At 36.8% G+C, this 14,952-nt stretch overlaps 2 protein-coding genes and 2 non-coding genes across 4 annotated transcripts in view; all 4 read right to left on the bottom strand.

Moving 5' to 3' along the window:
- LOC132110665 (copine-7-like) overlaps window positions 1-5,694 on the bottom strand; it is a 53,697-nt gene extending 48,003 nt beyond the window's left edge. Inside the window, exons 1-2 of the mRNA XM_059517470.1 lie at window positions 5,568-5,694; window positions 3,327-3,878 (exon numbers count right to left, since the gene is read on the bottom strand). Coding sequence (XP_059373453.1) covers window positions 3,327-3,605 — 279 coding nt within the window. The 5' untranslated portion in view covers window positions 3,606-3,878; window positions 5,568-5,694. The remainder of the gene's footprint in view (window positions 1-3,326; window positions 3,879-5,567) is intronic.
- Window positions 5,695-9,301: 3,607 nt separating this feature from the next.
- LOC132110659 (large ribosomal subunit protein eL13-like) lies at window positions 9,302-13,298 on the bottom strand. The gene is made up of 6 exons (XM_059517458.1): window positions 13,195-13,298; window positions 12,636-12,751; window positions 12,407-12,548; window positions 10,562-10,735; window positions 10,201-10,257; window positions 9,302-9,507 (listed from the first exon to the last, which is right to left on the bottom strand). Exons 2-6 carry the CDS (start codon window positions 12,737-12,739, stop codon window positions 9,349-9,351), a joined length of 636 nt encoding a protein of 211 aa, XP_059373441.1. The 5' UTR covers window positions 12,740-12,751; window positions 13,195-13,298; the 3' UTR covers window positions 9,302-9,348.
- On the bottom strand, window positions 10,315-10,394 carry LOC132112535 (small nucleolar RNA MBII-202). The gene has a single exon (XR_009424979.1). It is a non-coding gene; the product is annotated as a small nucleolar RNA MBII-202 (small nucleolar RNA).
- LOC132112541 (small nucleolar RNA MBII-202) lies at window positions 10,799-10,878 on the bottom strand. The gene has a single exon (XR_009424980.1). It is a non-coding gene; the product is annotated as a small nucleolar RNA MBII-202 (small nucleolar RNA).
- Window positions 13,299-14,952: the final 1,654 nt, after the last annotated feature.

Raw genomic sequence — 14,952 nt, 5'->3', positions numbered from 1 at the left:
CGATATGTGAAAATAATCAAAATGGCAACAGCCTCAACAGTTACATTTACTTTTATGAATTTGAGAGATCCTTAAAGCAACTCACAATGCATCCAAGGTTCGTGTTTTAACAGCTGATGCATTCCTTGGAAATCAATGCACATCTTTTGGTTTGATATTAAAGGGATTTTGCAGTAAACATCCATTAACTGTACATTGTCAACATGTGCACTTTCTTCATTCTTAAACAGTTTGCCAGAGCATACACCTACTTCTACCCAGCAGCTGCCTAGCAACAATACAGCAAAACCCTGACAACCACCCAAAATGCCCTAGTGACCAGTTAACAGTGGCACTGCAAACAACCAAGCACACCCAACAACCATTTAGAACACCCTTGCACGGGCATTTTCTTCTGAAAATCTATTTTTGATATACTCCAGAGAATATTGAACTCAGGCTTTCCTACAGTGCAGGGCATTCGCATGATGAATGCGCATTTTGTGCCCTAAGTGATGTTAAAAACAGTCTGTTTTTAAATCCATTTACCCTTTTTTGTCCATATCAGTCTTTGCTATGGAAGGACTGCGTTTGGAAGATATAAATAACAAAAACAGACAGCAGTCAGAGATTTGGTAAGCTTCTTACAAACCACTTGATGTCTTAACAAAAAGATATTATGTCTAATGCCTAATGTCTTCACTGAGCTTGTATTTAAAGGAATACGTTTTGCAAAATGGACAATAGCGCACATATCTTGCATTGAACGTTCAGCGATTGTAGAGCAGCACCCACTGTCTCACACTTTTACAATTCATATGCTCACTGCATGCATCAGGACATTAAAGCCTAACGGTTAACTTATCATATTCTGGTGCTTCTGGCAATATGATCATGGATCAATGCAACATGCTCCAATTCATCCTGAAAACATTAGATCTAATGGGAATGACATGGGAGCATGCAAAATGAGACTATATTGACACATCCTAGACATGTATGCCAAGATCCCTGAAAAGGCCTGGCGGACATTCAAGACAGAAAATGTAGACTAATGTCGATGACGAGAAAACAGCATTGCATATATGGTTTGCACTGACTTGCTGGCAATATTAATATTAGGTAGATGTGGATAGAATTTTTTCTTCTCCTGTGAAAAAGAAATCTGCCATGTGTAAAAGTTAATGTCATGGCAGGGGAAAGACCAAAATCATTATTCAGATAAATACGACTGCTCTTTGACTGAAATTGCAAGTGTAAAACCATGCAAAAGATATTCAGAGTACCTATATTTTCTCTGTGAATACATAAAAATAATGGCAGTGGCGCTTCTAATATTCCAGTATGCAAAAACTCTTTAGCTTGAGAGACAGTATTTTGTCATTCTATAAAGAAAAGAAAATATGGATCTTATACTCACAGAAGATTACATAAAAACTGGATTCTGCAAAACCCAAACTCAGTTTCATATTTATTCATTCATTCTTTATCATTGTTATCTTTTGCTGATGTTTAACACAACACACTTTGACTACTGCCATCATGACAGTTCCCCCTAAAATAGAAAACTTTTTCACAATTTACTTACTTTCATGGGAGATATTTAGAAAAATCTCCATACAGTGAGTCAATGGAGTCCACTGTTTGTTACTGTTTTTGGACACCACTGACTTTCACTGTATGGACAGGAAGACATTACTCAAAAGATCGTCTTCTACATTCCATAGAAGAAAGAAAGTCATACAGGTTTAAAATGATATGAGGGTTAATACATTTTTTTGGCGGACTATCCCTTTAAGAGGCTGTTCATCCAACATAACATCAACATAGCTGCTACAAACACTTCACAACGAAAACTAATCATATTCATAAAAACACATTTCAAAACATTAGTTTTTAAACAACTTGCTGCTGCAGTCAGACTTAATCATTGGTACACAGTGTGAAGATAATGCGTTTGGCATTATGATTGTCTTATCCACAATGATTAAAATGGCTGCAAAGCATAACGGTTTTTCCTTCCTATACACTGCTCATCTTTGTGTACCACTGCTCCCAATGTGTGACTAAAATATGTTATGCAGAACATTTTTGAGATGCAAAAATGAATGTCACTGCAAAGAGTAATTTAGTCTCAAATGGACAGAGACTACTCTTTTCAATCTAGACCGGCATAAGGAAATATGCAAGAAAATCTGATGTGCAAAGTGTCTGATTATGGTAATCAGTTATTTCAAGATACTCAGCTCATGTTGATTGTCAGTCAAATCTCAGAAAACAAAGTCCACAATATTAATATCTCACTGGCTTTTTCAATTTATTTTTCCTGTTTCATGTGGCCCTCTTTAAAATTGAACCTTCTGAATGCAGCAAACGCTGCAGGTGAAGCAGGGTGGTATCTTTTACTTTGTTCACTGTGATATTGAACATGGCACAGTTGTTGGAATAATGGCTACAGGGTTAAGATTTCATCCTTCAACCTGACACATTGCTGCAGACAGCTTCACAGCTTTGCCGAGATGTCTTCAGCACTGCTGCTGTGGCTCCATATATTTTTTTCTTACACTGACTACTTTGATATTGTGTGTGTGTGGGGGGGGGGGGGGGGTTTAAATGCAGTGGTCACTCTCTTTGCTTCAAGCACCCTTTCCTGCTGTGTGACAATTCCCTGCCTAGATTCATTCCAAAAAGTGCCCACTCCCCCAACTCACAGCCCAGTCAACCTTCACAGTCAAGCCCTATACTATCAGAATGTCAACTGAAGGCATTGTGAGAGGTTATATTCATTAAACAATCTCTAACCCAAAGCCTAGGCCTAACACTTAGACCTGTTTAACTTCAATCACGGAAGAATAGAAAGACAAAAAAGTTATCCTCAAGCACTACAAATGTATAATTTGTAATTAGTGATAGATTGATATATTGGCCGGCAGTGGCAGATATTAACTTTTCCACTAAATGGATGATTGAATCATTCACTAAGCCGCTTCATTTAAAAAAGCCATTCAAATGCAATGAAATACCACTGTTTGTTGCTGTGGCTTTGTTTGGAACCATTTTCAATGTCAAAATAGAGCAAAATCAGTAATTTTTACAATGTTGTGCCTAAAACGTAACTTAATATTAATATAAATAACATATTTGCATTCTTGCTTATATTTCAGGAAAACAGCACTTGCTTGTGTGATATTGCTTAATTATATCAAACAAAACCAATATAAGACATGAGGTAAATGAATTGTATTTTAACACAGCTAATACTGTAAAATAAATCAAATGCAGAAAATGACAGCACTGCCAATACAAAGATCTAATCAAGCCCCCAAGAGGGAAAAAGGAAAACTCACTTCAGTCCATTGACCTTGGTTCTGTACCATGAGCATGACGCAGGGGTCAGATTTATTGAGCGTGTCTCTGTCCAACAGGGACCTGCAGGAAACGCGCAGCTCCACCTTGGATACGCAAGCGACAGGGCCTCCTATGCCTGCCACTGGGGACGTTGCTTCATGTGAGTCACTCATCCTGGCAGAAGGTTGAGTGCGGAGGGTCAGCCGGAGATGGGAGACTGCAGTGTCAATGGGGTGATCTTTAAAGGCCTCAGTTTGATTGAAGCAGGACTCTCCCATGTAGGGAGTCTATTTTTTTATGTGACCTTGTGTTGTTTCTTTGTAATGCAACAGATGTGGGATGTCTTAAAACATATCTGTCAGTTTGACTTAAAGTTCTTTATAGAGAGACATCTCTATGCCTGATTCGCTTTAGAGGAGAACAGGCTGCTGGGAGTGGTTCAGATATAAAGGGATCAAATGGGATGGTGTAAATCAGAGATGTTCATTAATATTACAACAGCAAAATCCCAGACGAGATCTTCAGCTGACAGCCTCTTCCACAACAGACTCCTAAGCAAGAAATAAGCATGTGGGGTTAAGAAATTGTAAATGTACTTTTAACATCCAGTGAATAGTCAAAAGCAGTGAAACCACATTATCTTGAAAACACAGCTTACATAGAGATATACAAAAAGGTTTATAAGTGAATATATAAATTGCATGAACTGTGAGTTAATAACATTAATATTCTTTCAAGGATCCACATGTTGGACATACACATTGTGATTAGGAAGTTTGTGTGCAGGCGAAGGATTTTCTTATGCAAATTTCGCAGTGGCTTTTTGTGGCTTTTTGTTTTTGTGGCGATGACCAACAGAAAGCTGCTTGGTTTGAGAAAGACTTTTATGCAAGCTGTGCTTCACATATCGCTACACTACTAACAATGGCAAAGTTTTAACGTTTTTTATACAGCCTATGGTTTTAACCCATAATCTTGATTTTCATTGTGAGGTTAACCCTTTAACCTGACAGTCAGAACATCTTTCTTTAACTTTTTTTTACACTTACATACATACACACACACTTTTTTTAAGAAAAAAACTAACATTTTGTGATATTTCTGTAATCAAGTGGAAATTTGATCGACGTTATGTTATGATGACACTGAACAGTGAGGGATATCGTTACTATAGGTAAGGGGCCGTTCAACCATAACGCGTTTTTACATTCATTTGCGCTCCTTTTCCATTGTTTTTAATGTAAACATGCGTAGGCTACTTTTGCGTCTTTTGCATCGTCCTAAGGCACTTACGTTTTTTTATTTATTTGTTTGTTTTTTCATTCCAAGTAGGCGCCGTGGCTTCTCATAACTTTGTAGCACGACTACATAAAACCTATGCAATTTTAAGACCCCTCCAACCTTGTGTTTTGACTTCCTTTACAGTGCTCAAGCCAACCCAATTCGTACCCTCTGGTCATATTTCTTAATCATAATGTTACAATGTGCTTTATGCATTCGACGTTCACCCTTTAAACGGTCACATCAGCAAAAGAAACTCGTAAATCTGTCAGCCAGCAGAGCGCGCGTGGTTCAGCACCGCGGATCATGGACAGCTCCTCTCACATCTACTGTATATCCACTTACTACAACAACCACCTGAGCCGTTCTGGCGAGGAAATTACAAAACTGTTTCTTGAACTGCTGTTCCTTGCCTCTGAACTATTGTTTGATCCAAATACTTTAGTTAAGAATTACAGGCTATCACTAATGCAATGATTAAACGCGTGATCATGTAACTGGCGCTTGTACTACGTGAATCTACTAGTTTTAGTATGCAACACGAATACACCGTTTAATGCAAATAATTCTGTGAAAAGGGAATGAATAAAATGACAATAATACAGTAATGTGACCTGACTGTTAATAGATTACACTTTAGTCCGGTAAACTCCAGCTCTCTCGCGTCTGCAGCGCAGTTTGTTTGACAGTTAACCCACATTTACTTTAACTCCTCTATTACTAATCAAACTCGTATGAATGTAACTATAACTGAATGTATTTTTTGTAAATGCATCCTTTACCTTTCCGCAAAGATTTGCAAGCACTGGTAAATAAGATATCACGTATGTAAACAGCAGAATAATTTGTACCCAATTATCACTAACAACACCGCACAGGCTAATAGTATAATCATCATACACATTCCTTGATGAGCAAACATAATCTAGTGAGTGTAAATAAGAGAGCTGTGTTCTTACCTGCTGATGTTGCTGCTCTTCTCTCAGTGTGTGTGTGTGTGTGTGTGTGTGTGGAGCGGCTGACACATGCCCACCGCGCGCTAGTTCGGCTGTCATGTTACGTTAAAGAGCTACATTGGAGTGATTTTAACAGCCTCAGCTGGGAAAAGTCTTAGACTGACGTCAGTCGCGGCAAGAATCGGCATCCCACAGCTTGAATGAATGTGCAGAATCAATTAGAGCCTATGTTCAATTTTTTAATAAATACATTTCTGTAAAATTTTCATGAGTTTGAGTTTTTAAATCGCTTTTTATAAACGTATGAATGTAATGTAATATATATATATATATATATATATATATATATATATATATATATATATATATATAAATATATATATATATATATATATATATATATATATATATATATATATATATATATATATATATATATATAATCCTGAATAATACGGTTGCGAGTAACAGTATAGACATCAGGCTACTAGCCTCAGGTCATGCATGCAAAACCATGGTTTTAAACAAAACTATACTAACTATACCATAAATAATCATTTAGTGTTGACTTTTTTTTTTTTTACTTAGACTTTTACTTAGAAAACTCAAATTGTTTTCTTACATTTGTCATCTAAGCTTTTGCACCTGAGTTTAAACTCTGACAAAATTATCTACAAATAATGCATTGCTCGTTTTTTGTGGATCTGAGGTGTGTAAAGTTTGGATCATTGAGGTCTACGACCAATCAGTTCCAAAAAGAAACAAAACACCTGTACCAATTAAAAGAAAAACTGATAGCATAGCAAAAGAAAACATCTGATAGCATAATGGCATAGTGGTGAAAGTGGTGAAACTAGCATTGTATGACTATTTTTACATAATATTACAAAGATACCTAACACCATAATCCAAAATCCGACCATAGGGCTTTATTTTGGGGTTTTTCAAAAAAGCACAAAGGTTATAAAAATGGTCTTCATTTATCCAGACAAGATTTTGAGATTAACCAGAAATGGCATTTTCTTTATTTAATTGGAGGGAGTTTCCTGTCATTTGTTTACTGAGCAGCATGGATGCATGTTGACAAAATATAATATAACCTATAAATCAATTAAGAAGAGCAATTATATGGCCTATAGTTGTCTGAAGCCATACCCAGAGGTAAAATACTATGTATGCAACAAATGCTATTATTGTGCTTGCAGAACCCTTTTCATCCCACCCACAATCTCTCTCTCTCTCTCTCTCTCTCTCTCTCTCTCTCTCTCTAGGATAGGGTACAGTTAGAATGGTCAGGAAGTTAAGCATGAGATAGATTGGAAACGGCTTCATCAGAGATAAAGTGCTTTTCGGTTTCTGCAAAATAATACATTGTGGCTTCTGTGCTGATCAGGCTCTGCTAATTATGGCTGCCTTTCTAAAAGAACATCAAGTGCCACTTCATCAAGAATACTGATGAGGAAGACTAACAGTATACAGGATATCAATCAGGGAGAGTGAACGCATTTGCTCTTAAGGAATTATTCGTCCTAAAATGAAAATTTGCTGAAAATTTATTCACTCTCAGGTCATTCAAGATGTAGATGAGTTTGTTTCTTCATCAGATTTGGATACATTTAGCATTTCATCACTTGCTCACCAATTAATCATCTGCAGTGAATGGGTGCCATCAAAATAATCCAGTGAGACAAAGAGCTGTGTGATTGAAAGAACAATCCATCAACATTTTTTACTTCAATTTCGTTGCTTCTGGCTTAAAGTCCTCTATCCATAATATTGCTTTCTCCAGCTGTTTGGACTCTCATTCTGACGGCACCCATTCACTGCAGAGGATCCATTGGTGAGCAAGTGATGGAATGTTCAAATGTTCAACAACTTAAATTCTCCTACAAAATGATCATTTTAGATAATCAATAAATTTGGGTCATTTTCTTTTTTGAAATATGGAATTCACGGAGTTCTAAATGATTACTTGGGTTTATGCATAAACATTATCAATCACAAAAATGTTAAAGATTTCCATGACCTTTTCTTTTTTACATTGAGAAAGGTTCACATACTGTACACCCACAATGGCTACTTATGGCCTTATACAGAATAACTATTACTTAAATCAGAGTCGTGCTGTGACTTTAAATTCATTGGTGTATCTCTACCCAGACACTCAGTTACACTAAAATACTCACAAATTGATGGATGTAAAAACACCATAGAGGTTAGTGAAGATATTTTACTGGAATTTGGGCTTCAATGCATTTATTTAATAATGCAATTACTGTGTTCAATGTCATCTCCATTATAAAACCTTGATAGAGTATAAAAGGTATTATGAGACCACATAAATAAAAAGCAACAAGGTTCTATATAGCAGTTTCAAAGAATTTTTGTTAGTTTTTTTTCTCTATGGACCCCTATGAAAAGGGTTCTGTTTAGCAATAAAAAGAGCTAAAGAACCCAAATCTCTTACCATTTAGAACAATTTTTCTTAAGAGTGCAATTCAATATTTATAGCACTATAGATAAACCAAGTGGTAACCATTTTGCTGTATTTTACCTAGTCTAAATAAACTATTTCTACCATTGATTCCACTGGTCAAGGGTAACTAGGACACATTCTCTACATCTTATGTAACCTCATACATGATTATCTCCCCACTCATCTCCCCTGGGTCAAGATATTTTTGGTTTATTGATCCATGTGTAGGTTTTCATGGAAGAATCCCAATGGTTCATTGATTGTGAACTGCCCCTTTACTTCACTTATAATTGATTTGGGCCACTTCAGCTTCAGTGACACAGTTCAGCAGTGCTGGAAAATGTAACATTACTCGAATCATTCATCTCTGTTTTCACACTAAACCAGTGTCTAAATAATCTGGGTGCAAAAGCCTTAGAAATACTGGAAGGAAATGAGGAAAGACATGAATGCGCAGACTAACACAGCATGATGATGTAGGAATGCAATGTTTGCATAACACACCCACCGCAAATGTATACACCAAAACCAACCACAACTGGACATTACGGCCTCACCTATATTTTCATAAAAGTCTTTTTCCATCCACACAATGGAATTCATTTGGCTCCAATGGTGTTTGGTCTGCAGACAAACTAGAAACATATACAGGTTTGGAATTAAGTGATTTGATCAAGAGTATGATTCTTATATTATGATAAGAATTACACTTTTTTTGGGGTGGACCATCCCTTTAACATGTCTCACTAGCAAAAGGCCTGAAAAAAAAAATATTTAAATGCTGTTCTGACACAGATCCAGGTTTAGAAAAATAAAATGAACTGTTAGCTTTGGAAAATGTAAGTTATTGTTAAACCATGTCTTTAATAAGGAACAAAAACTTCCAAGATCAATAAATGTAAACGCTGCCACCTTCTGGTAATTATTGAAAGTAGTAGTCACACTCACCTATCAAAGATTATGTATTTGCAATATACTTTCCACACATTAAATTTGTACATTTTATCAGTGCCTGTTGAATTAGAATCAAACCAATGACTTCAGCCACGCTGGCAGCATACTAAACCAGAAAGAACAAAAAACACTGGCTTTTCTGCACCTTTTATCTGCACCCTGAGCCTTATGAAAGTATCTGTTTGAAGAGGAACTTCTAAAAAGTCACTTTTGAGACTGAAAAGCAAACTGTACACACACATCGTCAATAAAGCAGATTTTTTTTTTCCAAGAAATGACTCCAAAAAAAAAAAAAAAAAAAACCAAACGATTTTTAGACATTTATTTTTTTGACCGTTCCTTACAAAGTAAAGTTTATTTCTTCTTTTCGGGATCCTGCTCGGCGGCCTCCTTTGCCCTCTTGGCACGGATGCCGAACAGACGGGCGTTGGCACGAGCCATACGCAGACTGGCAAAGGCCTTGAAGTTCTTCTCGTCCTCTGAGATCACACGGGCCTTCTCTTTCTTGTACGCCTGCAGGAAATATAGACAATCCCTCAGATTCAGCAAAACTCTACATGTATACATAAAACATCCTGCTTTTACACATTTCTCAAATTCTTTAGCTTATCCCTGTTAAACCAGACATATGAAATATGAAAGAATAATTAGTCTTCAGATCATATATGGCTTGCAATTGGTTTCTGCAGGCTTGAAGTAGATTTAAGATTTTAGACAAACAGAATTCTAATATGTTCTGTAAGTGTCTGGTATTAGCAAAAGTTAAAGAAAAAGGTTTACTGTTATGGTTTGAATTTGAATGATTGAGTCATGTTCTTCCTCTCTATGTTTTTGAATAGTATTCCAATGGAAATATACAATGATTCTTAAATCAAGATGCATATACTCGATGACGAAAGCCATGTTTTTAATGAGAAATTGAGCAGAAGTGAGTTTATGATTAAAACAAGAGCAAATATCTTTAATGCCATGACTTTATAAATGTAAGACTTGTGCACTGATTTAAGACCTTTTTAGGCCTTGTGTAAATTTACGTTACTATCAATAGTAAAGTCAGCTTCCTCCAATAACTTTCCACAGCAAAAAGAGTGTAGAAAATTGTGCACAACAGGTTTTTCTGCAAACCTTGATCATTTTGAGTCTTTAAGATTTTGTACATCAAATATGGCACAGCAGGCTTCATAGTGCTGAAGTTAAGATACATACGTTTTTGATGGGCATGACGGGTCCAGAAAGCTGTGTAGCCATCTTGAGCTCCTCCTCCTGTATGCAAAAAAGACAGTCAGGAACCAAAAAAACAAAAAAAAAATGCAGAATATGGCTGAACAGTATGCAGTCATCAGCTAAAAGGGTTCAAAAGTCATCAAGGATGTGCAGAGATTCCGGAGAAAGTGTCATCATTTGACTGCAAACACTAAAGCTGTTACCCTTTACAATAAACAGCATTTTATACCGAACATATTATATATTATTCATCAAAGACTTAATGATCTGATTCATTATAAACTACAAAGATTCAAATCAACCCAAGAGAGGTTGGATTTATGAACTGAAGGAAGTCACTTACAGTGCTGTCTCCCTTCTTGGGTGCAGAAGCCTTCCTGGGGAAGATGATGAGTTTGGAGCGGTACTCCTTCAGCCGCTGAACGTTGTTCTGCAGAGACTCTGTGGATCGATTACGCCGACGAGCGTCAACGGCGATGCCAATGGTGCGCGCCACCTTTTTGTTGATTCCCGCTCCCTATAGAAGCAAATTACGATGCAACGTGAGACATGTGACACTCGATTATACTGAAACAGCTCTGACAGAGTCAACAGTCATCAGCAAATAAGGTTCAAAAGGAATCATCAATGAGGTTCAGAGATTCCGGAGAATTGTCATCATCTGACTGTTTGAATAACGGTAAATGAGACATAGTTAAAGAAGATTGTTCACCCAAAAATAAAAAATGCCATCGTTTATGGACCCTAAGAGCTGTTCCAAACCCATAAGACTTTGGTTAATATTCGAAACAGAAGATTTATGAAACTTGAGGTTTTTGTCTCTTCGTTGAAAGTCCAGGAAACCAAAACAGGAAGATCCAAAAAGAGCAATGTCGTAAAATGAACCCACACGAAACAAGTGGTTTAACCCAAGCCTTGTGAAGAAAACAACGTATAGGGGTTTATGTGACTAAATGTCTAAATTAAAAATCATCATATAAAGCAACTGCGTCTCTTGTTTTTTTTATCCTCGATTTGCATTTACGCCACTTTTATGGCCTTTTTGGAGTTGAAGGAATAGTTCACTTCCAGAATTAAAAATTCTTGATAACTCACCCCCGTGTCATGCAAGATGTTAATGTCTTTTTCTTCAGTCGAAACAAAATGAAGGTTTTTGAGGAAAACATGCCAGGATTTGGCCAAAGGGTTGAAGGCCCAAATCGCAGTTTCAACGAAAGAACTTGTTAGTATCAATATGTTAGTCATCAGGTTATCTATAAAGCATTGTGCTCCAAAACTGAAAATATAAGCATTCAAAGCTTGCTGTTTATCTCTTCTGTCAAAATGGCTCAGTGCTTTTTGATGTCACATCGTACTTCATCTTCTTATGAAATCTTCTGACCAATCAAGCGCCCCGTGCACTATAAATAGTCTCTGAAGCCCCGGCTGAAATCGTTCACTTGTTCACTGTGTAGTATTTCCTGTACACTGAATGGCTCGTAGTGCACTATGTAGGCAATAGGGAACAATTCAGACAGTGTAAAGAAGCTTTAAATTAGTGCTAATGATGTCTGGTTTCACGTTTCATTGAGGTTTCATCAAACCACGGAAGTGTGCACAGTCTGATCCGGACTTTAGCTCCCATCCAGAGACACAATCGTATAGAGTGGATTATATGCGCGAGTCGGGATATATTAAAAACTTTTACAACTACACAGCCTCTATGATTATGATCACCATTTTGTTTTACTAAGAGTTTCATACTGAATCTAGGGTGTAATCTATTAGACTGTGGCTTTCAAATGTGGCTTTACCGAGCTCAACAGCTCTGGCCCAAGCAGATATAAACAAAACACTATTGGTGCTTTTAAAAAGGGGGCGTGGCTGCTCTATGTCCCACCCTCTCTTCCTGTTTCAGTTTAAATTACGTCACCACAAAATAATTCTGCATGTTTCAAGGCACTTCAGGGGACCTTTAAGGTAGGAGAGGGGCGAAAAACTCCATCTCGATTTCTCCTCCAACTTCAAAATCGTCCGACATCGTTGTTTTACCTTCTTTTGAAAACAGGCGTGTGACTGTCTTTGGACGTTTGCTTTCTAAACGCTGCGTTGGTACTTCCGCAAAAACGATCACAATGACAAGATTGAAAATTGGGGTGAACTAACCCTTAAAAAAAAAGCTAAAGGGTTAATGTGGCATCAAAATTACCTTTAACTCCTCCAGGGTGAACCCACGTCCGGCACGGACCTTGGTGTGATAGCGGATGGTTGGACACCTGACGGCTGGTCGAAGAGGACCAGAAACTGGTCTCGGAGCGATTCGCCGAGCCTTCGCCTGACGGGCCTTACGTCTAAAGAAAAAAACCAAGATGCATTTTAATTAAGTGATGCTTTCCATAAACTGTTAAACCCCATTCTGCAGCACAACCGTGTGTTACCTGCGGATCTTCCTGGCCGGCTGGTTGAACCAGGTGCGCACTCTCTTCTGCCAGTCTTTATGAAAATGAGGGTTCAAGATCATGCCATTCCTGCTGGGAGCCATGACTGCTCACTCCTGGTGCGAGAGAAAGAGACAGCAATGAGGAGACAGTTCCCTGCTACAGATCCACACACTACTCAACCAGCATCAACTGAAACTATACATTCTCTGAACTAACTTCATAAAGAACTCACGCGTCTGGACACAACATCAGACGGCGGTGAACACAACTGACGAATACTTTGACTGGATGCACGTTTTATTTAGGTTTTCAAACACTTGACTGGTTTATAACACACTTTGGAATAAGCGCTCGCTGCATGGAAAGCGCGAGAGTACCGTTTACTGAAATAATCCTATTTTATCACTCGGTAAGGTGTAACGCCAACAATACAGACGAATTCACACATAAAACAAACTGCACTTTAAACCCGGACTACTTAAATCATCAAATAACGAAGCATTTATAAGGATTAAAGCGGATAAACTTGATGATTAGCTGGAATAAACGCACATACCGTCTTCAGCGGAAAATGGCTGAAAAGGAAAAGGAAATGACAACGCGGTGTTTTATGGGAGGTGAAGAAAAGAGCCAATAGCAAAAGGAGAAGTGCCGGTCTACCGGAAGTGTGAAGCCGGTTTTTGTTGTGACAAATCAACATGTGGATGTACGTAGATTAACAGTTTGACAACTAATATTTATTTATATATTGGCAATGAATAGTTACTACAGACTACCATAGCCTCGTGAATATACGTAGATATGTGCATGCAAATAAAAGAAAAAAATATGAGGTTAATTTAGTAACATTATTTTCATTAACATGAAAATTTATAGCAGTGTATGAAAAAGAAAAATTAAATGTTTGTGTGTATGTAATATTATTATTATTATATAGTTATTTCTATGTGATCTGGGGAACTTAAAAACTCTTGAACACAGTTGTCTGTAGTCTAATAAGAGTAAATTTTAAAAAGGCATGATTGAAAATCAATCATTAGGGGGCGTCCTTACACCATAGACTTATAATAACAGCCTTACACAGAAAACGTGGCCTTGCCCATCTTAAAGAACAATTCCCTCAATGAAAAGCCTGTTAAAGGCGCACAAGTGCTTTCTTATTTAAACAGATGTATTATTGATGCAGAGTGGCTTCCTACATGAGTTTTAACCAAAAATGCATATCCATATGTGAAGTCCTAAAGTCCTGTGAGCACATGGTCATTCATAGGCCTGTGTAATATTGGTGAACTTGTATAGTGCAAAGGCTTATATAATTATCTGTTTGCCTTTTACACTTATGTTATGAATGTCATTCATCCCAAAAGTTAAAGATAAGATCAGCTATATTTGATTTGCTGGTTGCATTTCGTTACTTCTGAGAAAAGATAACTACTAATTCGTTTTTAAAAGTATAAAAACAAGTACAGCTATTATCTCTTTATAGTAACCAAAATAAGTAGCATTATACACATCTAAATAAATGTCCTTTTGGCCAATGAGTAACTATTTCCTAACAATTGCAAAGAAAGGGATCAAAGGAGTCTGCAGTGAATTCTGTTATGCAGGTGTCAGATTTTCTTCAAGCAGAAAAAGACACTATAATGACCCGTTCATTAATCATTGATCACTGGAACACGGAAAATCATCAGTCTTTTAATCTAAGGGCAAAGGTCAAGGTGTGCTGGGCTGGGAGGTGCTGATGGTGCCCTACTTTCTCTACATCAGGAGAGAGAACTAGCTCTTAAACAAACAGTGCATAGTGTACAGTATAAAACAAAATAAATACTGCCTATAGGGTTTGCTAGCAAACAAAACAATTACTTAAAAAAACATGGTGCATGTCTTGATGATGTATTGTTTAAACATTTGAGGTCAGTAAGATAAAAAAAATAATTATACTTTTATTCAACAAGGATAAATTCGATTGATAAAAAATTACAGTAAAAAATAAATAAATGCTGTTTTGAACTGTCGATTCATCAAAGAATCCTTAAAAATGTATCACAATAATAATAAATACATCTATCATAATAAAAAAAGAGCACTAGAGCAGCATTTAGAATTATTTTTCAAAGAGACACTTAAGTCTGGAACCACAGGAAAAAGTTACATTTTAGCATATTAAAATTAGTGCTGTCAAATTATTAATACATTATTATATGCGTGTGTACTGTGTATATGTATATATAAATACACAAACATACACCTCTACATTTAAAAATATTTACATTTAGAATTTATATTATATAAATATTTATATATAAACAAAACA

The sequence above is a fragment of the Carassius carassius genome, chromosome 2 (genome assembly GCF_963082965.1).
Source record: "Carassius carassius chromosome 2, fCarCar2.1, whole genome shotgun sequence".
In the NCBI taxonomy this organism is placed as follows: domain Eukaryota; kingdom Metazoa; phylum Chordata; class Actinopteri; order Cypriniformes; family Cyprinidae; genus Carassius; species Carassius carassius.
The sequence above is the reverse complement of the archived record's forward strand: the minus strand, read 5'-3'. Positions and strand labels throughout refer to the sequence as shown.

Bases quoted from the DNA above. Each gene is read 5' to 3' on its own strand.
- LOC132110659 (XM_059517458.1), bottom strand. From the start codon at position 12,739: ATGGCTCCCAGCAGGAATGGCATGATCTTGAACCCTCATTTTCATAAA. The intron at 10,736-12,406 runs GTAATTTTGATG...TTGCTTCTATAG, and splicing joins TCACCCTGGAGGAGTTAAAG to GGAGCGGGAATCAACAAAAA. The intron at 10,258-10,561 runs GTAAGTGACTTC...TTTTGCATACAG, and splicing joins CCAAGAAGGGAGACAGCACT to GAGGAGGAGCTCAAGATGGC.